The sequence below is a fragment of the Polyodon spathula genome, chromosome 2, assembly GCF_017654505.1.
Source record: "Polyodon spathula isolate WHYD16114869_AA chromosome 2, ASM1765450v1, whole genome shotgun sequence".
NCBI classification, from domain to species: Eukaryota; Metazoa; Chordata; class Actinopteri; order Acipenseriformes; family Polyodontidae; genus Polyodon; species Polyodon spathula.
The window spans coordinates 87,648,818-87,673,784 of NC_054535.1; the positions used below are offsets into that span (position 1 = coordinate 87,648,818).

A 24,967-nucleotide genomic window follows, 5' to 3' on the forward strand; every position below is an offset into this window, starting at 1 on the left:
AAGCAGCAACAGGACGTTTAATTTAAATCAGACGTTTCATTTAAAAAAAAAACACGTATGAGGTGGATAATTCTTGGACAGTCTTTTTGTATGTATTTTAAGTTACCCCTTACTGAAATGTAAAATCAATCAAGGCGCATGCAAATATTACCTTGATCTTTTAGAAAAATCATCCAACATTTCAGGCGTTATCTCCAAATCCTTTCATTCACACGTGAGAAACAGCAAAGCCCAATATCATTTTAAACTGACTTTTTTTTTTACAGCCTGTTACCGAGTTTAACATTATTATCTTCTGAAGATTTACGTTAAGTGGATTCTGTGTTGCTTCACTTAAAATGATAAGGTTGGCTCCAAATACAAAGCATTTTATATCTTTTATACACTTTTTATTGTAATGATAATATTTGTATGATCTCAAATTTGATGTGTTAATATAAAATATGTAAATGAAATGGGGTATTAAAAACAGAAGGATCAATGGAGATGAAATCTCAAAACTCTTAATTTGATGGTATAGGATGAAACATTTATTTTCAGCATGCTGAAATAATAAAAGTTATTAGCCACTTTATCACCACAAGAACCATCACGGAGGGAGCTATCAGCATACAGACAGATGCATAAACATTGCTGCTGCATTAGGTATCCAGGGTAAACTGTGTAAAATATAATAATTGAAATATGCAATGACTGTATTATAATGAATGCAATACTTTATGGAATGACACAATTACTGCGTTTTGTTTTCAATTTGAATGTTAGTTTAATATTTAACCCTTACATACACATTGTTGTTTGTTTCACAAAAGCAACCCGCTATGACAACTAGAATAACTGTCTAACAAATTCTTCATTTTGGATTGAGATTTATTGTAGGCATAAAGGGCTTGTTGTGAGTTTTCCTGTGACTTTTACATTTGAGACTATGTTGTTTTGTAAGAAAAAAAAAGTGTAAAAACTGCTGTCATCCCCGATTTCAAATTTATATCGCATGCAGATTGAAATACTCTTTTATTCAAAATCTTACCCCCGGTTCCCTCATTGTAGAAAACAAGTGTGGCTTTTCCATACTCAATTTCTTAGAATAAATAAATCCTGGAAGCTGGTCACTTCTGGGTATTAGGTGCTACATCCTATTGTGATGAGGACAAAGACTATGTGTATGTGTATATGTACACACATATATATCTGTTTGCTTGCAATGAACATACTTAGCATTTAAACAGCAGGTTACTTTATCTGGAAAATGAGCTTCAGTGTAAACCTGTCAACTATTTTGTACACTTGCCTGAACAGAATTTCAAACACACACTTTTAAAACAAATAAGCTATGCTAATTTATTCCTCTCCACTTCCCTATTTGTGCAACTATAAAAAATAACTAATCTTTATACCGTTCAATCGTATTAAAGTAATACATCTATTGATAATCCTGCTCGTAATTTGACCCACATGTTGCCCTTTAATGCTTGATTCGGCATTTGGTGACACTAAAAGGAAAATCTATTAAGAAATGATAATGCGTCTAAACCTATGCCACTGCCATGACCAGGAGTTTCTAGGAGCAGCACACAATTGGCTGAGCGCTGCCCGGGTAGGAAGGGCTTAGGTCAGCAGGACAATCCATGTTTCACTGCGCAACAGTGACCCCTGTGGCTGATAGGGCTCCTGCAGGTCTGCAGTGGAGCCATTCAGATCTGTGTTGTCCTCCGGCACTACAGGTCTGGTGGCTTCGCTGTGCATCCGCAGTCCAAAAAATGACAGACTGGCAGAAAAACATTTCAGAGGACGTGTGTTTCAGCCTCCATTTCCCAAGTTGCAGTGGTGAACGAGTATAAAAATAATAATTGGGCATTCCAAATTGAGGAGAAAGCTGTGGGTTTAAATTTTTTAAAATATATATATACGAAAGTGGGAACTGAGCAGAGAAATCACTCTGAATGTATCTGCTGGTTTTCAACTGTGACCCCAGGGTTCCAAATACTCAAACTGATACATTCTCTACTCTTCCATCCAAGTATAAAGTACATTAACATACCAGCACGTTTTCTAAACATAACCCAGCAGCACACAGAAATACTACATTACATTTATGCCGTAATTCCAATTGAAGTAAAACAACCAGCCCTCTCACTTTGTCTTGCTGCCACACAGCAATCCACCAATAACACTGGTATTAGAAGATTAATGAGAAGAAAAAAAAAAACAGAAAAAAGACCATTCTATATAAAAAAAGCAAGATTCTGACTAATCCATTTATAACAGCATGAATAGTTTTAAAAGCTGTCATTTTAGGTTAATCTGGGATAGAGGTGTCTGGGATAAACATGGTTGCAATGGTGCTTGATTTACAACATTTATTTTTTATTTCATATAATTTATTTCCTTATAACTATGTCATTCCATTATAAACAACCTACAACAACAAAGCACACATTGCTTTTTAGCGGGTCTCTGTAAATGTATCTTAATAAGAATGTGATCATTTCTATTGCAACCACATAAACAGAGCAAGTAAATTCTCGAACCCCTTTTGTGCTTCTGTTCTAGCCTAGATATTGCTATGCCACGCACGTTTGTCCTATATATGGCAGTTTGGGAGAATCTTAAGATATACGATACCTACTGGTACCATTAAAATCAGCTCATAATGCTGCAGTTGTTGAGTTCACTAATATTTCATTGCTAAACCATTCAGAACTAATCAGCTCATCTTGCATACAATGCACTGACAACTGTCTCCAACAAGGAGTGGGGGGCCTTTTTCAGAAAGTTAAGCATTGCAAGGAAGTCAAATATAAGCATGTCTAGTAATCCATATGAGATGAGAGGTTCTCCTTTCAGATTTGTATTGTCAAACTGGTAGGAAAGACTAAAAAGCAGTGCATTTCCTCAGATCGCAAACCACCGATTCTTTTATCCATCTAAGCGTTTGATTTTTATTAGAGAGTGTTTAAATTTCACTATTCCTTGAAAAACAATGTAAATTAAAATGAACCGTTTTTAGTTTCGATGTTTACATGTGTAATATTAGTTAATCAATAAAATAAGTGCTGTAGCCTAGAGGGTCCGTATTTGCAACCTACTTCTACTGAGGCGCCGAGAAAAACCTCTGGAATGGAAAAGAACAGGGACTGTGCCCAACTCAACCTCGTTGGAAAAGTCTTCGACTGGGACGACAGCTATGCAGTACCCCCTTTATCTGTCCCTTTTTAGTGTTTTCTTAGGAATATGGCTACCAAGACAACAGAGACTTTTCAGCCTGTCACATAGCTGGGAAGATGACATTCTGCACCAGCTCAACGTCAAGACCAGTTACACTTGATGCCCTCTTCTCCCACTGATGTGGCGGGTCTACACACGCAATCCTGTTCAGGCTGTACCACAAACAGGCTGACAGGCCGGCCAGCTGGCTGCTCCGACCGCCTCACTGCACTTTCGCACTGCATTACTTCTGTTTTTCTAACTTTTCCACTTCTGAGCACCATCAATTATGCACTAGAATAACAGAGCCCTGGATGGGCGATGTAACATAAAGGCCGATTATGAGTGTAAATAATTTAAGCACCTGCATGCCATGTTCCTTTTACCAGTGATATGAGCCCAGTGTGAGCAATGTACAGTCAGGGCAGGCTCAGCTTCCTAATGTACTTTGCTAAGGAAGAGCTCCTGTATTATTCAGTCTGTGGGATCTTGTCACTGCAGGATTGGTGAAAGTAAGGGGCGGGAGTGAATAAAGTCTGGCTCAAAAAAAAGTTTGGAATCTTTAAAAACCACAATGCTAATTGACACAAATAAACTAAAAAACAGACAAGGAGTCTAAAAAGCCATTAACAATTTGATATTTTAAATTTAACTTTCAACAATCATGATGACTAAGTAGGTTCTGTCCTTTTTTTACTTAAATTAAATCATGCCAATGTATTAATTTTTTAAACAGATGTGTATTGACTGAAAATAAAATTGGTATAATTCTATCTGAAGATATTTTTGTTAAATAATTTTAAAATTAGTGGTTGTTTTCTGTGAAACCAAGATGAAAGTAACAAAACAAAAATTATTTAAAAAATACATTCAATTTAGGTTTTTAAAAAGAATATTACAATACCTGTAAAGGGATAAAACAGCAAAGTGTGAAAAATATTGCCTAAATTACATGAATTTTGTAAGTATCGACCACATTTTCCCTATGTGCGTGCAAAGGATTGCATGCCCAGCTTGACTGAGACCGCAAACAGCTTTTAATATTTCATTGGGCCCAAAGCACAGAGCATGCTCAAATTCAACACAAGGAAATGCTTTATCTCTTCCTTCACAGACTAATAATCATTTGACACAACAAAAACTACCATGAAGTCACATCAAGTTCGGAAGAAGAAACAAATAGGACTACAAAGTACTACCAACTGCAAACACAACGATTTATTTTATAACGAAGCTTAGCTGTGAGAAAATTGAGCCTTTCTGATCTGTAAAGTTTCCCAGCACCTACCAAATCAGATTCCATTTATACAACCTCTCACACATGCTTGGAACCCATGGGTACCTTGAGTTACAGATTGACTTCCTTCACTTCTTATTTACTGTGGTACAGCTCTGTGCAATATTTCATGTGGAGACGGGGCATTAAAACACTATTACAGTAACCCTACTCACTGGTCTGATTCATTTTTAGACAACCAGGTGACTACGTGATGTTATTACAAAATACTGGTATAGGATTTGTTTCATGGGTTCTGCATCCACATCTATTTTTGATTCTATATGTGCAGAAGTATATGTTGCTAAAAGGAGTTAAACAGTGATAAAACTGTCTAGACCAAAAAATGTGACAGTAAATAATTACATTTCTAAGCCCACAATGGCAACCAAACTAACCAGCTTTCTCTATTCTCTATCAGGGTTCAAATGCACTGTAAAGCTGTACACAACAGAGGACAGAACCTTTGGAGATAAGAAAAAAAGCATACTCCTTAGCCTAAACTACAACCCTGGCATTATCATACAAACAGAAAAATACCACATTGCATTGTCGTCTTTAATGTAAGCAGTTGTAATGCTAAACTTTACCTTTGTATTGTGCCCATGCCCACAAAACCATGACAATCCATTAAACAGCCTAACCATTAGCCATGCTTATTCCAGAAACACTGGCAGCAAAACAAAAGAAAGCTAAATCTTTTTTTGTGTTTCTGGGCCACAAAAGGTAGCTGACTTAAGAGTTTATGTATGAGTGTAATTTATTTTCTGGTTTGCTCACTGGAAAAATATTTACTATGCCTATCCATTTTAAGGTCAACACGCTTTTGATAAATGTATGCAGATGATGGGTATTGTGAATAATGCTAGAAGTCTTAGAAAATGAATTTGCATCTAAGAAGGAATGCTGAAAAACTCTATTACTGTTAAATAAGTAATTTGGACTTCATATACTTCACCTATTGAACCTGCCACATCTTAAATGGAAACTGTATCAGGTATGTAACGTCACAGTCTTTTACGTACTCTCTCTGGTTTAATTGCTACTTGCTTTTACCCATTGCTTTTTTTTTTTTTTTTTTTTTTTTTTTTTAACTGCTGTCTTGCCTCCCAATACTTTCATATCCGCACTGGCTACATGATTTAAAGTGAATGCGTTATTTACAGCAGTTTAAAAAAAAAAAAAAACATAAAAATGATTACAATACTAACTCACCCGTACACACGTCTTTGTAAAACACAATCAAAAAAACTAGGCCAATACCAGATCCAAATTTAAAAAAATACCCAGCACTGTACTTTTTCAGCCCCCCCCCACAAAGTACTGGTGGAAAAGAATAAACCATCCAGCTCCAGAACATACAAATTATTGATCTAATGCAATTACAAATAACTTAGTATATGTTGGCGATTTAACTTTAATACCTTTGTTGTACTAAATGTGGCTTTTCATTTCAAGACAGTTTGCGGTGGACTGCACAGAAATCCTGCCATTCCTGTTTCAAGCTCAATCCTAGTGGACAGCAGAAAAATAACTGAGGCAAGGTAGGTACACAAATCTGACACTGACAGGTTTGGTTTTATTTATTGGTATACTGGAATAGGTATGAGGCATTCAACTTATAATAACATATTTTCTAGGTTTGCAACATACTACAAAAGTTGTCCCATACCTGCTCAGCCAAGCCCATAACTGGGTCCAAATAACAAGTGTTGGATGCCCAGGAGCAGTATAATTAGCAGTTGCAGCTGAAGAAATGTGGAAGTCGGCAGGTGAGCAACCAATTGTAGAAAAATGTGTGTTAAAGCAGAAATCTAAATTTAGTGATACCTGACAGTTAATTCAACATTTATTTCCCATAGAGGAATACTGCTGCGAGGCTTTAACTGTAAAAATCAATGTGTTTTTATTCACCTGATCAGACACTGAAGAAGAAACACAGCTGCTGCTAATTATAATGTTGTACTGATTCATTCAATATTTTCTGTTCAATTTTCTTTTGCCAGAAGTCTGTATTATTTTTTCTTCTTGGGCAGTCAAAAAAACAGCACACATTTATTCTGAACGAATGTATTTATTTTATGAATTAATCTTTTGTTTTGCAAAATTACCGACCTGATTAAAACGGAGGTCAAAAGGGAGCTGCAGACAATCAAGAAATAAGAAAATATGCCACTGTATCTGGCTCTTTTTATTATTATTATGAATTGCGTTTCAAAATGTCTGCCCTGCTGTGTTTCAGAGCACAGGCTGCAGCCTTCTCTGACACCGCCATATTGTTTCGTTCAGACAGTTCTGCTTCTGACATGGCTGATGCTGCTTTACACGCCTTAGTTACTGATGTTGAATGTACCTTAACCATCTGGTGCAATGTGGGGCTGCCAGAGTCCGGCAGCCAACATGGAGCTGCAATAACAGAGAATGTTAAAGCATATAGAGAAACTCAGTAGGTATTCTAAATACTTATTAAAAAAAATGTAAAAGCGGCAGTAATCCGTGATTACCAGGAAGAGACCTCCAGCTGCTAGCATTTATGAAGTGGGCTTGAGAGTGGACAGAGTGAGAGTTGGGGAAAGGGACAGTTATCCAAACAGAGCCCCTTCTGACAGTAAGTCCGCTGCTAAGTCGTATTTTATCATCTTAGCCTTTCCTGCCTCAATTCCCAATAACTCCCCCCCCCCCCATATGGATTGGCCATTGTCAGTGGTAACCATTAGCCCTTGTGTTTGTTTGAGGGGCTTAATGCAGTTTAGGGTTATTTTTAAGTCTTATCTCATTAACTTTTAAACTGGTTAACATGAATGCACAGTTGTGCCCACGGATTCTTGAGCAATGAAGGGGGAGGTTGAAAGATCCCAGCGGAAGGGTTTTGTGTACAAAAGACAATGAGGTGATGACTTCTTAAGCCATTTAGTGGCTCACTGCTTTGCAGTTGTATGGGTTTTCAGTAAGATGATCTCCCCTAAACAAGATACACTTTACAAAAGTCCCCAAAAACTGCCAATGTTATCAATTCTTGAGTTCAAGTTATTGCCCATTTTAATCTTTTAACAGTGTTTATCTCAGTCTAACTGATCAATCTTAAGGTATGCTGGTTACAGTATCTATGGCAACTCCCCCCCCCCATCATCGTCATCACCACCACAGCAAATGTGTTGAACCAGTTGCAGCCAGAGCAGCAAACTACAGTATTTCTTCAAATGTAAGACACACATTTTAACCCATTGTTTCCTTATTAAAAATGTGTCCTAAACTGGAGTACAGTATAGTGATGTGTGTATTAAAAATCACCAACTAAAGAAGTCACTGCATGAATACACAAGCAGCAGCATGACTGCCTGCCGAGTAAAAACTAACAAAAATGGACAAAAAACTAACAAAAAACATATTTTTTTTATTTTTTCCTCAAACCGAGGGTGGGAAATTTAGGCTGTGCCTTAAATTAAATGGAATATGGTAATTTAGATAAATCTCAATTGAAATTAACAGCAATAATAAGGTGCCCAGTTCACATTTGAAACTTACGGACTCGTTCACAAGAATCTCAAAACAAGTCTAGAACTGGTGTTTAACAGGTAAATTGGTTCTGCACGCACTTTCATGGTAATTTTCTTACAGTACTTTAACACCATTCTCTGCATATTAACTTTTTCTATTCCAAATGCATCTACTCCTTTTTCTGCTGTTAAGAGTAATTTTCATAACTGTTCAATATAACTTTTAATAACATAATAGCTATTATTTAAAGTTCTTTTATCCCCAAAATGAATGCTACTTACATTAAAATGCTGATAAATTAAAATATCAATGCCAGCTTGGTTAAGCTACAAGTTTAAGACATATAGTGAATAACTGAAACCTTTACAGTTGCGTACTATAGAGTGGTGTACAGTAGTAATAGAATTCAAACGTGTATGGGGTAATCCTATCTCTGATACACTTGCAGAACACCAGTCTTTTAAAATGATACCTTTAAAATGAGACAAGTGCAGCTACATGCATTATTTACTCCAGTGTTTTTCACTGCGCTCTTCAAAGGTTCTGTTACGTGGCATAAGCCTTTACCCTTTTTTGTAGGCTTCCTTTTCCTCCACATTGAGCATTTACAAGTTCAACTGTGCTCCCTGTTTAATTTCCCCTCTCTCTTTATTCTCCTTTAACACATGCATACTTTCAGCCCCAGCTATAGAGTGCTGACTAAGAGAGGAACAATAGGAGCCTTTCAAGTTGGCAGCGCTGGCTTTGAGAAGGGTTCAGCTCAGAGACCCAGTCAATATTTACTGCAGTTTGATGCGACTGTTTTGTGGCTCCTTCAAAGCAGAACTTACCAGCAGGGAGCCATGCATGGCTCCCGGCTTTTCTTGGGGAGGAAAAAATGAGGGTAAACAGAATACAACACAAAAAAAAACCTTGATAATAAAAGGGGGGGGGGGGGGGGCTAAATCAAAGAAACAAAGTTTGCAAAAAAAAATTAAAAAATGAATTCCCCTTAAATAAAATGTTACGGTTATTTGGAAAAAGGTTAAAAGAATGTTTGAATGTTTAGTTACTCTCATTGTGTACTGGTTATTTCATATTGTGCATGGAAGATATATCTTTCTATATATAGAAGTTTCAAAAAAAGGATCAGTAAAAAGAGGCATTTTGCAGTCCAACACACTCCTCTACCACAAGAGGGTTAAATGTCTGCTTTGTTTAGCCCTTATCAGTCAACATTTATATAATTAAATAAAGTATGTACAAGTAAAAGGCAAATTAAAATAATCTAACCATGTCTAAAGCTATGCCGTGGCTACCGCAGAGCAAAATTACATTCTGGTGACCTACTGACAAACTTCAAAGCTTGGATACAATATAAAAATATTTTCTTATAAACTTCAAATTGAATGGCTAAGTGCCAACTTAAAGTGGCTTTTTGATTTACCCTTCCAGGTATTTTTTTTTTTAATTTATTTATTTATTTTTTTATTCCTGTCTCCAGTAATTTCCATCATGTTATTTTTTTAAATGACTTCAACGTTAATCCTTTTTTTTTTTTTTTTTTCTTTCTTACACTGTAGTTCCGGAACCCTTCCGTAACGATTCCGGTACAAAAGATTCAGAAACGGTGCGTTTATCCGTGCATAAAACAGCAGGGGGTAGTTCTCTCAGGACAGAAGTGTGAGCATGCTTACTTTGTAAGAGCATAAGAACATAAGAAGATAAGAAAGTTTACACACGAGAAGAGGCCATTCGGCCCATCTTGCTCGTTTGGTTGTTAGTAGCTTATTGATCCCAAAATCTCATCAAGCAGCTTCTTGAAGGATCCCATGGTGTCAGCTTCAACAACATTACTGGGGAGTTGATTCCAGACCCTCACAATTCTCTGTGTAAAAAAGTGCCTCCTATTTTCTGTTCTGAACGCCCCTTCGTCTAAACTCCATTTGTGACCCCTGGTCCTTGTTTCTTTTTTCAGGCTGAAAAAGTCCCTTGGGTCGACACTGTCAATACCTTTTAGAATTTTGAATGCTTGAATTAGGTCGACACGTAGTCTTCTTTGTTCAAGACTGAACAGATTCAATTCTTTTAGCCTGTCTGCATATGACATGCCTTTTAAGCCCGGAATAATTCTGGTCGCTCTTCTTTGCACTCTTTCTAGAGCAGCAATATCTTTTTTATAGCGAGGTGACCAGAACTGCACACAATATTCAAGATGAGATCTTACTAGTGCATTGTACAGTTTTAACATTACTTCCCTTGATTTAAATTCAACACTTTTCACAATGTATCCGAGCATCTTGTTAGCCTTTTTTATAGCTTCCCCACATTGTCTAGATGAAGACATTTCTGAGTCAACAAAAACTCCTAGGTCTTTTTCATAGATTCCTTCTCCAATTTCAGTATCTCCCATATGATATTTATAATGTACATTTTTATTTCCTGCGTGCAGTACCTTACACTTTTCTCTATTAAATGTCATTTGCCATGTGACTGCCCAGTTCTGAATCTTGTCTAGATCATTTTGAATGACCTTTGCTGCTGCAACAGTGTTTGCCACTCCTCCTACTTTTGTGTCGTCTGCAAATTTAACAAGTTTGCTTACTATACCAGAATCTAAATCATTAATGTAGATTAGGAATAGCAGAGGACCTAATACTGATCCCTGTGGTACACCGCTGGTTACCACACTCCATTCTGAGGTTTTTCCTCTAATCAGTACTTTCTGTTTTCTACATGTTAACCACTCCCTAATCCATGTACATGTGTTTCCTTGAATCCCAACTGCGTTCAGTTTGAGAATTAATCTTTTGTGCGGGACTTTGTCAAAAGCTTTCTGGAAATCTAAATAAACCATGTCATATGCTTTGCAATTATCCATTATCGATGTTGCATCCTCAAAAAAATCAATCAAGTTAGTTAGACACAATCTCCCTTTCCTAAAACCATGTTGACTGTCTCCCAGGACCCTGTTACCATATAGGTAATTTTCCATTTTGGATCTTATTATAGTTTCCATAAGTTTGCATATAATAGAAGTCAGGCTTACTGGTCTGTAGTTACCTGGTTCAGTTTTGTTTCCCTTTTTGTGGATCGGTATTACGTTTGCAATTTTCCAGTCTGTCGGTACCACCCCTGTGTCAAGAGACTGCTGCATGATCTTGGTTAGCGGTTTGTAAATTACTTCTTTCATTTCTTTGAGTACTACTGGGAGGATCTCATCCGGCCCAGGGGATTTGTTTATTTTAAGAGCTCCTAGTCCCTTTAACACTTCTGCCTCAGTTATGCTAAAGTTATTTAAAACTGGATAGGAACTGGATGACATGTGGTGCATGTTGTCAGTATCTTCCTTTGTAAAAACTTGTGAAAAGTAATCATTTAATATATTTGCTATTTTTTTCTTCATCTACGATTTTGCCATTTGTATCTCTTAAACATTTAATCTCCTCTTTGAATGTTCGCTTGCTGTTGTAATATTGGAAAAACATTTTGGAATTGGTTTTAGCTCCCTTAGCAATGTTCATTTCTATTTCTCTCTTGGCCTTTCTAACTTTTTAATTTTTTAATTGATCTATTAAACCATTTTGGCAATTTAGTTTTACATTCAGATTTGTCTACTTTAGGGATATAATTGTTTTGCGCCTCAAGTACTACATTTTTGAAGAACAACCATCCTTCTTCTGTGGGTGTTTTCTCTATTTTACTCCAATCTACTTCTGTAAGTCTCTGTTTCATACCTTCATAGTTTGCTTTTCTAAAATTGTAAACCTTAGCGTTAGTCATTACTTTTGGGGATTTAAAAAACACTTCAAATGAGACCATGTTGTGGTCTGAGTTTGCCAGTGGTTCTCTGACCTCTGTTTTAGTTATTCTATCTTCGTTATTTGAAAAGACTAAATCAAGGCATGCCTCCCCTCTAGTCGGTGCCTTGACAAATTGTGTTAGGAAGCAGTCATTTGTCATTTCCACCATTTCTATTTCATCGTTCGTGCTACCCACCGGGTTTTCCCATTTTATTTGGGGGAAGTTGAAATCCCCCATTAGTATGGCTTCTCCTTTGCTACACCGTAAGAAGAAGAGCCGCTGACGTTGTGTCGTAATGACGACATCATCAAGCTCCATATTTAGAATTTTGGCCATTTGTAGAACTTCCGAAGAAAGGTGAGCTACAACACAATTTATATATATATATATATATATATATATATATATATATATATATATATATATATATATATATATATATATATATATATATATATATATATATATTTACAACGTCTTACTTTATTTAGATGGTTCAAGTCGAAAATGTTGTGTTCCCTCTTCCGTTTCAAAAGCAGCACCGTGATGACATTTTCTTCAATCTTACCAGAATATGTCCTCAGCGCATTTACACAAGCAAAGTGTTCTGGAATCGTAAAGCGTGTCCTCTCGTTGCGGAATATATGTGCTAGTGTAAACACACCTATTAATCGCAATTAGGACCACATGCATGTTTAGTCCAAAAGTATCTACTTAACCCAACTCTTTTGTGTCTCAAAATCTCTTGAAAGAGCTACCTTCGCTGGAACTCCAATTTTACACCCCAATAGCTGTCAGGAATGGTTTTGTAAGAACAAGTTTCTTTAAGCTACCTAAAACTCTTCCAAATCAGTTGAATCCATGTCCTTGTAAGTATGGAACCAGTTTAAAAAAATCAGCTTTTTCACTATGCGCTGAGGATTTCACTTTAATTCACAGTTCTGAGAATGTGCTTTGACATTAAAAGATATATCCTGTAGTCCAATGCAAATGAAGTGAGGTTTGAGGACAAAAAGTAAAAGACTTAACTTTTAACTGCTACACTCCTCAAATTACATTTCTGTAGGTTTACTGTCCAAGAACTGACAACTCAGACTGATCTACCTCCCTCCCCAAGCACAGTATTCATCTCTTGGTTTCAGAAAATGCTGAAATACAAGCTACTGTAAAGAGAAGTGTTCAAATGGTCTTACTTAAACCGGAAGCATTTTCAATTTGTTCATTTTCATTACAACATTGGGGGAAAAAAAAAAGAAAAAAGGAATTTGGTTTCCTAATAAGAGTTGTGCACGCTGTGTATTGCTAAAACCTTGCTCCAAACAAAATATATGGTAAACTATACAATGTTTAATGGCAGTGATTTACATTTAATTAATATAACCTGGATAATATCACATACATGATGTGGGTTTGACAGAAATTTATGGCTGATGCCAGTGGAAAGTATGAGAGCATGTTTAAGAAAGAACAGCAAACAGTTTTTGACCAAACACTTACTATAAAAGCTTGGCATTTAAAGGATAAAGGGGGAGATGTGTCCGATTGAGATTAAGCAATTGCTATTACAATAAACACGGCTATTTGTTGGACTTAAAAAACTAATTGATTGATTTTATATGACCGCATCCAACTTATGTATATTTACTGTACGTTTAACGTCTACTAAAAATGTGGTCATCTGGTGAATCAAAGCACATCACTTTTATGTTTGTAAACACTAGTACTTCTTACCCAGCCACAGACTGATCCCCACCTAGCCGCCTTCTCCTCTTACATGGAGACAGAGTAATCCATGAGATCACCTGCCCATCAATGGAGAATGTTGTGCTCCAATTACATAAAAACAGGTATAAAAAAAAAAATGAAAGTCTACAAATGTTACCAGTCAGCGACTCTGGATCAAGCAGGCTTTTGCCATTTCCTAATAAAACTCTGCCAGATGGCTGCAGGTATAAAAAAAAATGTCCCCACTCAGATCTGAACAAGAGTGCACCTTAAAGGTCAAGTATGGGTACTGCTGCTTCATTTGAACGGGGCTGTGCAGCACTGACTGAACCTGTGAAGGACTGCTGTTGCTTCTCTAATACTTACTCATGTAAAACTAATCCCAAAACACATCCTCACACAAATGGAAATGGATGCTTCCCCACATCTGCACTTTCTATACAATGGGTTATTTTAATTTGCTAATAATATGATAGACACAAGGCTAATAAGAGCTCTTTCATTGTGGTTGTTAAGAATCCTTTTTCACAATGTGGAATCCTTTTTCATGAGTGGAAATTCCTCAACTATTTAAGTTGACTTTATTATCACACTATTATTTTAAAGCATTAAATGGAACCTTATATTACAGAACTATAGTTTTTGTTTTTATTGATTCTGATGACTAAGTATTAATCATATTGTATCTTCTATTCTTACATGTTGAAATGAAGTTGGTGCCATTTATAAAGGCTCTAAAAGTCATCTTAACTATCACAATGTTCTTATTAAATACAATCAATTAACTACTGGCTAGTTCATGTGTAATTTCAGGTTCAATGCTTAATTTGATATTTCTGTTTTTGTTTTGTGGGGCTTCTCTACTCTGTTTACCATTCAAGCACAGGGTTATCCCTGAGTCTGGCTTATTAGTTCTCACTAATGAATTCTTGCTCCCACTCTCTTTGATCCCAGCAGTTTGAGTGAAGGGCTCAGCACATTAACCTTAAAAACAGAGGAAACCCGGCTGAGTACATAAAAAACAAGACTTGGGAACAGAAAAATGAAACACTGGGAAAACATGGGGGAGGGCTAATGAAGGGGGGGGACTAAGGAAGGGGTGCTTGGCATGGAAGAAACAACCCAAGCAACTCTTTTCTCAAAGTTGTGTGTCATAAACCTCACTCAGAAACAAAACACACATAGTTTGTCATGTTCATTCCTCCAATGACAAGCCTAGCAACAATAGTGATAGCAGAGTGTGTAATTAGTTTTCATTGTTCTCCTGACAGAGCAAACTCAGTACTAGAACCCTCTGCCTTCTCCTCTCTCAGTGTATGAGAAATAATACAGTTATTATGAGGGTTTAATTACTGGAACAGCTACCATGGCCTCTTTATGATGGGAACTGCAATAGACATTGGATGTCTATTAAAGCCAGGAGACATTTATTCTAATTGATATGCACCTAGAGGATTTGGGGTTCTGCTTTTCCTTGGCAGGTATAATAACTTAACATTATTTTTTAAAAAAAAACAGCAAAACATTATATAAAACTACAATGGTTGTACAGTATTTACAATTACAATTTCAGTTGTGGAAATATGTCACATAACTAATTCTATACACAAAGCAAGCAAGTCAAAACTACAAATAGAAGTGTATTGTTTTACCTGTACTGTACAGTGGATAGTGCTAAACAAGTTCTTTCCACTTCCCATGAGGAACTTTGATTCAAAATAAATGCACTTCTAAGCCTAATTTTAAAAATATATATAAAATTACAATATAAGATTGTTTTTTGTATCACAATATTACTTCTGCAGCAAAGTGTAAATCAGCATTCGGGAATGGGTATCAACAGCATTACAGAAACTATTTTAAAAAATGTGATTCACAGAATTCACAATCCCAAAATTTAAACTTTAAAAATGTAACTACCCAAGTGTTTCTGGAAAGAACCGCGACTGTCAAACGATGACCCGCTACATTCAATTGAAGCTATTTATTGAAAAAAAAAAAAAAAAGGCCTTTACTTCAAGGCATTAAATTTAAAATTCTTGTAAAGACACTATCAATTCTTGTACAGATTATTTCCAAAGAATTCCTCTTCAATATGCGTGTCTTTCTCACAAGCATACCCAGCTGGGGCCAGGGCTCCTGAAGTACTAATTGTATTCATTCATTTTCTCAGCCCAGCATGGAGCTGTGTGATTGCTGGGTCCATAGCAACAGGGGGAGAGAGAGAGAAAGGCTCATCTTTATCTGAACCTTGCCAACAGGAAACAGGGCTGATGGGCGGGCTGCTATGCATTCCCTTCATTAAGTGCATTTGCATGTTTCATTGGACAGAAGTCCAGTTCAGTAATTAACCCCTTAACTAGGTGTCCTCTCTTATGGGGCCTAGGCCTGTAAAACCATCGCCCCATTGTGCCCAAACCCAGAGTTCCTTGTGGTTAAAGTACAGAGAATCAGCAGAGCTGGAAATAATAAACTCTTGAAATACTTTATGATATTATTGTTTTATCACTAATGATAAATACAGCAGTGGGTAAGTAATTGTAACTAAACTGGACAGAGAAATAATACATATGGGTATAAAGTTGATACAGTATATTTAACCAGTTTAACCCGAAACAAGATGCACATTACACAATAAACAATAAGCAGATGTAAACCCCATGAATGTGAACAGGACAGGCAGTTTACTATGTTAAATCAAATGCACACAGTTTAATATATAGTAAATCCTTCCACTGTAAAAAAACAAAAAAATTTTAAATTCTTTAAACAGAAAAATGTATCTACACATAGGAAAAAGCATTCTCCTGCTTAGTGGTAGATAGTGATGCCCTAAGGCTGACAAATCAAATAAGCTCTCAATAATGCTACTGAAAGTGAGAAAACTAGCAACATAAGGCACTGAAAAGTTGTGATAATAAAAAATAAAAAACTCTCTGTTTTACTGTCTATTTGATGCATATTAAAATCCAGAAATTCAATAACACTGGGAAATAAATGACTCCTGTCTATATGCAGGGGTAAAATATCAATTTACCCCTGTCTGTCCTACAATTTAAAGTAAGGAATGCTGATTCTTTTGAGTTTTTTCTTCTGACAAGTGGACTCAAATGTCAGCACAACTGTTTGTTTTTTTTTAATAATTTTTCTTTAACAGAACAGTGATTCCAAGATACTTGCCGATCAATTTTAAAACCTGAATATCATAATGACATTATGTTTATCACTAATAAAGATTTGTTGAAGAGTTGATTTGCAAGGCAGCATTAGCAGACAACACTGAAAGCAGCGAGAAATTCCCATGAGCGAATCCACGAGAAGCACACACTTGCTTAATCTACTGTACAATCTAAAGTGACTACAGAAACAAGTTTTTTTATTTTTGACTGTTAAAGATAGTTGCACTGCACAATACTGGGAGTCAGTCTACAGTCTAGTACATGTCTGAATATACAACAATTTTTTTTTTTTAATTATTTACATGTTCATTTGTCTATATTTATATGAGGATGTACCACATTCCCTATAGAATTCTGGAAACCAAATCAATATTTGGTGTAGTTTCAAACTCTGGAAAATGTGATAGGAAATATAGGAAGCTACTTGAGAAAGCATCAAAAGAAACAAACTTTGAATACTTTGAAAAGAAGAAATATATATCATAAAGACTTGTAATTTGTTTAGTAATTCAGAGTGGATAAAATCATCACAAGCCTTTTTATTTACAAATAGAAGCGCTAATACAAAACAACTGAATTGCTAGTTTTCCCTTGTTGCTAGTTTTCAGACCTTCACATTTTCCTTTCACATGAAACTATGGAAATTGCACTTTGGAGTAAACGACACCTGGCACACAGTATTTATTTGAAAAGGAACACAGAAACTGAAGCGAATCTATGCAACGAAAAAGCGATATAGCCAATTTAACAGTTTTGTTATGGGAAGCAGGCATACATTTTCCACTGCTATTAGAGGTCCATAATAAATTCTCTATTCAATAGCTACTGTTGTTACAGTAGCTCACTGACAATCTCGCTCTCTCTCTATATATATATATATATATATATATATATATATATATATATATATATATATATATATATATATATACTTTTTATCGTTAGTTCAGTCAAATACAAGTGTAATGCTTTGAGGATAGTGCGAAACAATCTCGTTTTATTGGTATTTGTGAAGGATGTGGAAAAGATTCTTCTAAATCGGTAAGTTCCTTGTATGGTTTAGAATAGTTTAGTCTTTCTATTTTTTCTCTATAAATTTGAAAGTAAAAAAAAAAAAAAAAAAAAAAAAAAGATTATTTTGACTTAAAAGCACTTAACTTTTCCCACTGTAAAAGCTGCACAGTAACTTAGAAGTGCATTCCAATAATATTACTTTGTCAATGAATGGAGTAGCTTAGCATTCCAATAATATTACTTTGTCAATGAATGGAGTAGCTTAGCATTTAATCAGCCAAGTATATTTTAGACTCAAACTTTCTGTTGAATTTACATGTCAGGAACATTTTCCTAGGAATCAAAACCTGTGTATATTTCAAAAGTCTCCACACGATTAGACCAACATTTTAAAAACATATTTACATAGTAATGTTTGTAATATATTAGTCTTTAATTTTGATTGTACATTAGATACACCTCACTGCTGCATATTTAAATAGGATTTATCATCTCCATATTTAAAAAAGAAAATAGATATATTCTTCGTTTACCAGGTTCACATGAATAATTGCTCTGTAAATAATAGATACTTAAAGGTTATTCTAGCTAACATAATTCAGAGTAAACTTGAGATCTGTTATGTCTGTCACTGCAAGGTTAAAAAATAAAGTTTACCTTCAAGCAGTGTGATCCTGTCAATGAAAACTAAAATGACTTTGCTTTGAGGGTTTCAAACCTGACGATGTTACGATTATAAGAGATGGACTTATCAGCTATGAGCAATCACATTAGCAAAAATCCTCAATATAAGAGGTTTTTTTTTCACCACACAGAAAAATCTATGAAACGATGACCTGTAACAAAAATCTATGTTCTAAGCCCCAAACAAACACTAGTATTTGGTTTATGGTCTGGAGATAACCCAGAAAATGCCTCGCTACCTTTAAGACTCAGGGAATTAAAAATAACAATTGAAAGTTTTGGTTGGAAACATTGTTTAAGATAAAGATGACAATATTCAGGTAACTACATTGAATAGAAAACATATGTTTTGTAGTCACCTGAACCAGACGTACTGTATTTCAACGCGTATTAACAGCGAGAACACCTGTTTCTATCAGCAATCTAAACTCCAGTACACTTCACTTTTCAGCAGTTCAGCTGTATAGTTTACTGAACAATTGACATTTTATTGATTGTTCAGATAAACTATTCAATGCTAACAGTAGCATTACGTGCAACAGCGTATACCTTACTTGTGGGCATAAAAGTCCATTTTAGATTTTGTTTTGCTTTTTTGTTGGAGGGGGGAGAGTTCTGGTTCCATGATGTTCTTGAATTGCATCTTACTAAAATGTTACTGAAACATCTAGCGACATCTACATAAAATGGTTACAAAGTTGTAGTTTGTTTTTAATTGACAAAATAAACATGGTCATAGCGCAGGTATCTGAAAAACTATTTGCCAACTTAACGCTTCCCCCTCTTAAAATGAAACCAGCACTGTTCATATATAATTTGTGTGTGAAGGGGTTGTGGGTATAATAAAGTATAAAATAAAGGTACCCTTGATCAGTAACCTAAATTGATATAGTGCCTTAAAATATGTCTTAATGGAAAGTCTAAACAAGCATCGTTAATAGCATCTTACTGACATTCTCCACACATATACTAAATTCTACCCGCACAACCCAACTGTCTTGACACGGACGTCTTCCTCCCCGACCTTGGTAAGTTTCTGAGCCACGGCCCTCGAAGGCCTTCTCCCCCATTTGAGTGTTACTTACCTGGGGTTAGTGCTGTTCCAGAAGACGGCATAGCGATCAGCCACTACCTTGGACCCGGGATCCTGGCTAAATACACACATCCACAGGATCAGAAAAACGAACATCAGCATCTCCACATGCAACATCACTACTAAAGTCCGGCACGCAATCCTCTTCGAAACTGTTTTTTATAAAGCTGTGTTCGGGTCAGAAACAACTTTTTATCGGAGAAATAAATCTCAATTACATCAGTGGGCCTGACCTTTTAGAAAATGCAGCAATATTTGTTATGTATCAGTATCTGGAAATATACAATTAAAATAGTGCGTGAAGAGCCTGTATTGCAGCCTGGACCGAGCCGATCATATGCAATGCAATTGGACTGATTAACTGCAAGAGTCACAGATCCGACGGTAAAAGTTGGATTAAATCTAAGAAAAAGCAAGTGTCTATCGGCTCACGTAGTTTATAACGTTGATGAAGTCAATATGGTGCTTCCAGCTGAGGATCCTTTTTTTATGATGTTCGCGTTGAGTTTGTGTGTTATTGTCAGCAGCTGCATCAGTTCTGGACAGTGCCAGTTTGTATGCAATGCTTATCTGTCAGGACCGCTCCAAACAAACTGAAAATGTACCGTGTAGGCTGATCCAGGCAAAGCAAGCAAAACGTGAAAATGTATTTATAATATCCACAGTGTTACAAAACTCTCTGTGTTTCCAGGTCGTCATACAGACAGGGCAAAGCCAGTCATTGTAAAACACAAACCACCAGTAACCAGTCAAAGAATCTCGAAATAAAAGACAGTAGTTTTTTTCAGTTCATATTTTGCGTTTTAAGTCCACTGTTTCTGAAGTCTGTTTTTGTAACTTTAAGATAAAACCCCAAGAGCTGATTCAAAATGTTTTTTTTTTTTTTGGTTTTTTTATGCCTTTTTCGTGAGGAATAAAGGAGCTGGGTGCTCAGTCAGGGGTTGCCTTCAAACTGTCACGGATGAGGAAAAAAACTCCTTTCCTGAAATGAAAAGCAAATAAGCATTTTCAAATACTTCAACATAGTACACCCGGTTGTAAATCCTGGATCTGAATGCGAGTAGTCCCAATGATCCAATATATAAGGAATACTGAAATGAGTCGCTGATCATGTGCTACTTCGTGCCGTTCAGTTAGACGGAATGAGAAGGTTAGAGCAAAGGCAGCCACTCACCCAGTGTGTGTGAGTGGGTTCGGCTCCTGCCCCACACAGCGCAACCTCATTGGTTTTCAACTATGAAAATGGGCGTTTCAAGGAAAAAAACACACTCCTCCCAAAGCCTCAACTAATTCAATTACTGAAAGCGATCTGAATGCCTCGTTCCAAAAGAGTAGACCGCCGGTTGGTATAAGGATAAATGCATTTGCAAACAGATTAAACTGAAAAATGTAAAATAATTACCTTGTCAACTAACAGTACACGTAACCATACACAGATGCCATCCAGGCATCGCCTAGATGTTACCACTGTACAGTCGAATGATTATTTCTTTTTTGCACGCCAAGCTCCCTGTCTCAGTGGTTCATTCATGACGCAGGCTTACTCAGAGTATTTGGCTTCAAATGTTGCTAATACGTGTGAAGCGCCGGGATTATATGCTCCTACTCTAGTAATTGTTGACAAATACTGCGATCGTTTGGGATTAAAAAGAAAATAAATGCACAGTGGGAAATTCAATTGAAGTTGGGTAATAGCTGCTGTGCGCGTTTTGGAGTAGGCTACAAGGCGGTTTAAGAACAATGCATACAGGACTAGCTCCAGTGCTGCATCTGGGTTCATCTCAAGAAAGACGAATTCGTTTGTGCAGATGTTGGTTTAGAGAAAAAAATAAATAATAACAAAAAAAAAAAAAACAAAAAAAAAAAACAACTCACATGTATTCATTTAATAAACTGATTTATTTACAAGTATGTTGGATTTTTTTTTTTTATTTTTATTATTTTTTTTTTTTTTTTTAGCTCTCCTGTTTCTTCTCAGATGGGACTAACTGACTGGCACTTATTCCCGCATTAAACCACAGACGCGTTTAATGGATTTATAATAACATAATCTTTTATGTCACAACTACGTTTATGTCACGACTAAGTAATGAAGAACTGTGCTAACTTGGTTTGGAAATGTAACAGCTACTAAATTAAAGTACGTTTTTCAGATTATTTAATTTACCTGTTCTGTAATTAATTTATGATACAAAAGTAAACATTTCTTAATGTAAAAAAATAATCCTATTCGGTATTTCAAATATTGTTATTTTAAGCCGTCACAGTTATTTAATAATAATATAGAATAGGCTATTATTTGAATATTTTAAACTAATTATATTCAATTATATATATATAAAGCAGATTCTAAAATGTATAATATAAGTGTATTTAATAAACGTTATATTTGTGGAAAGTGTTCTGTATGTTTACACGACGATACATTCTGTTCTGACCAGACCAGAAATAACACTGAAATTGAGTTTCTGACACTTTGCTGAGAGCACTTTTGAAATAATCATCCCCCCTTGTCTAGAATTGACATTTAGCATTGGTTTGCGAGTATGTATTCATATAAAGTGCTAATGAAACTTTAAAAAATGTCTGTTGGAACTAATTAAATACAATTGAAAATTACACTGACTGTAGTGTTACCGATGAGAGCGTTGTTGTGCTAAAGCTGAAGCTTGTGTAATACCCGCACCGTTCCAGTAATGATAAAATGTACATATCAAGGTGGCCAAACGCCTTTTACTCGTATAAGGCCACCTTTAAAGCGTTTTACATAAAACTAACTTGGCAGCCTGTCTCGACATTAGGCTAACTTTGTATTTCCTATAATTAAATAATGGCTACTAATACAAAAACTAGACTGTTTAACATTCAAACTGAAATACTTGAGTGATTTGTCTCTCTCGCACAATCTAATTGTCTGTCAGGAAAACTGAAATAATTTTGAATCACGAGGCATCTTCTACTTATTGGATCTTCAGGCTGAGGTGAGATAGAAATGTTTAACGCGTTTGAAAGCGCCCAGACCCCCTCTAGTGGACACTGTCTGATTTAAAGGCATCGACCCCTTTTTATATTAAGGTGGATTTTGATTCCTTTTAACAACTTGTAGATAAAGCCAGAAAGCCACACGATTATTTGAGGCCACAACCATTCCAATACAAGAAAACTGATTTCCAATCGAGTAAGTACCGTAATATGAGATAGAAAACATGTTTATAATGTTTAGTGTATTGTTGGCGAACAAAATAAACATGAAATTAATATAGCAACTCAATGCACTGTAGGAAAAAAAAAAAAGTATTAATATACATGTTATTACAAATCAGACATTCGTTTTCACACCTATTTTTTTCAAATTTCCAGTTCATGGTTAGGTGATATTTTTTAAACAAAACAACAGACTTCAGACTGCTGTATAATTGACTGCCAGCATGTAACTTGGCGCGGCGAGAAGCAGCAGGGACCAGAAATAACTTGTTGCTCTCTACAATACACACCACCCGTTCTCTTTCCAGTCTATCACTTTACAAAACGTGTGTCAGGGGATTTATTATTATTTATTTTTTTACGAATGCACTGAACAAAGCTGTCACCGAGTTGCAAAACAAGAGCATCCCTATGAGTTGAAACTTGTATTTTGTTTTATTGTTTACGGGCAGGAAAATCAAATACCATGCTCATTCTAGTCATTCTAGTCAAAATGTTAATAGGGGGTGACATAATCATGAATGTTTTAACACAGAAAAATAAACACCATAGGGGAAAGCCACGTGACTGACATCAGGGCAATACTAAGTATTTAACAGGGGCAGTGGGCTTGTATTATGCTGCTCCAAACTGGAATACTGAATAAAAAGGAAAACATGTCATATTCTCCTTTTGATTGTGGACTGACCACGGGCCCTGGAAAATATACATTATATAGCATTGTGTTTTTATTATTATTAATGTATATAAAACTGTCCTGGCCACAGCAGAGAGCGCATTACATGTATTTTCTAGTAAATTCACATTTTAAAAAGAGTATAGACACAACAGTAGGCAACAGAATTGAGGTTATTTAATTGGAGTAGATATCTGTATTGACAAACTGCAACTTGAAAGAGCTTTGTAATGTATCAGGCTGACTTTGAAATATATGCACAGTTGTTTTTGTCATTCCAATTAACTTGGTGTCTCATATATGATGAATTAGCAACCGAAAGAGCTCTGTATCAATAGCAGTATGTATATTAAGTTTTCCATTTACTGAAACTAGCCAGTTTATATATCCTAAAATAAATATTTGTGTCTAAATATTATATATATATATATATATATATATATATATATATATATATATATATATATATATATATATATATATAGGAACACCTGTGACGGCCAGTGTGTGGTGCACACACACACGCTTTTTTCCAGTGTTAAATGTTTAAATCACAATATACAAAGATTAGTGTATGTGTCTATTATCCTGTGATGAGGACATACATCAATGGGAAGTTACCCACTGGACACACGCAAATGTACCATGAAACAGTACAGCTGTGATTTTATTAAAGTTAAATTTCAAGTTTAACATTTCATAGACTGTATTAAGAGATCTGACATATAGCCACTTGTAGACATACTAATGGTGGTGTCAATCTGTGAAGATTAATGACAGTAATTAAATGTATTCTGCTGGTCAGTTCAGTGCATTTAAGCAGTTAACTTAATTAAAGTGTGGCAACAGGAGCGTTCATAATTTTCACCCTTCAATATGAGGATCGTTTCTGCAGAATTGAATAGTAGGATTCCACCGGTTGTCTCGGCCCACCCGCTGGGTGCACTGGAAAAAATATATATTTTTAAAAATATATTAGGAAAACCCCCTCCAGTAGGGGGATTACCTAAGGACTGCATGCCCTAACAGCCAATGCAGAGTAACAGAGACCCATTTAAAAAAGGCTTACACGCCTGGTGAACACGGCAAGCCTCCTCACGACTTACCTAGATGGCATATTGCAATTAGCGCCCCTCCCTGAACCAGTGACTTCAAAGCTGTGCCTAGTATCAGGTACGCTGTTCCAGATTTCCAACTGCCAAGGACAAGCCCTGGGCCGGAGCCTTGCAAGCCTGATAGTAGCTCATAGGCAGCTTTGGCTGTCCCAAGCGAGAGTTCCTGACGCGGACAAACCGGTTTTGTTGGACTCGCCGATATCTCCTGGCCATACCTTCGGGCCAGCAGTGGAAGAGATACTGCAGTGCTCCCACCGAGAACATGAGGCTCCCTTCCCGCGCTTTGGCGCTGGATGGAGTGAGATGCTGGTGTCCACCTGTAGCACGCACAGTGACTCGGATGGTCCCGATCCTCACCACTCTGCTTGGCTACCTTCAGACCTCCGCGACGGCTAGCAGCCAAACCAGCAAGGATGGGGGGGGGGGCGCCGAACATAGGGCCCCAATACAACAGCACCCCCGGAGGCAGTTCCACTGCCACCCCAGACAGCCGCCGCAGCAGACTCCGCCACA

At 36.3% G+C, this 24,967-nt stretch overlaps 1 protein-coding gene across 2 annotated transcripts in view; it reads right to left on the minus strand.

Moving 5' to 3' along the window:
• Positions 1–20,636, minus strand: part of LOC121302937 (ephrin-A5-like) — a 93,205-nt gene extending 72,569 nt beyond the window's left edge. The window contains exon 1 of one of the 2 annotated variants that reach the window (XM_041233317.1): positions 19,452–20,636. In XM_041233317.1, the coding sequence (XP_041089251.1) occupies positions 19,452–19,576 (125 nt within the window). In that variant the 5' untranslated portion in view covers positions 19,577–20,636. The remainder of the gene's footprint in view (positions 1–19,451) is intronic. The other variant, XM_041233308.1, reaches the window with a different exon arrangement.
• Between the last annotated feature and the right edge of the window lie 4,331 nt (positions 20,637–24,967).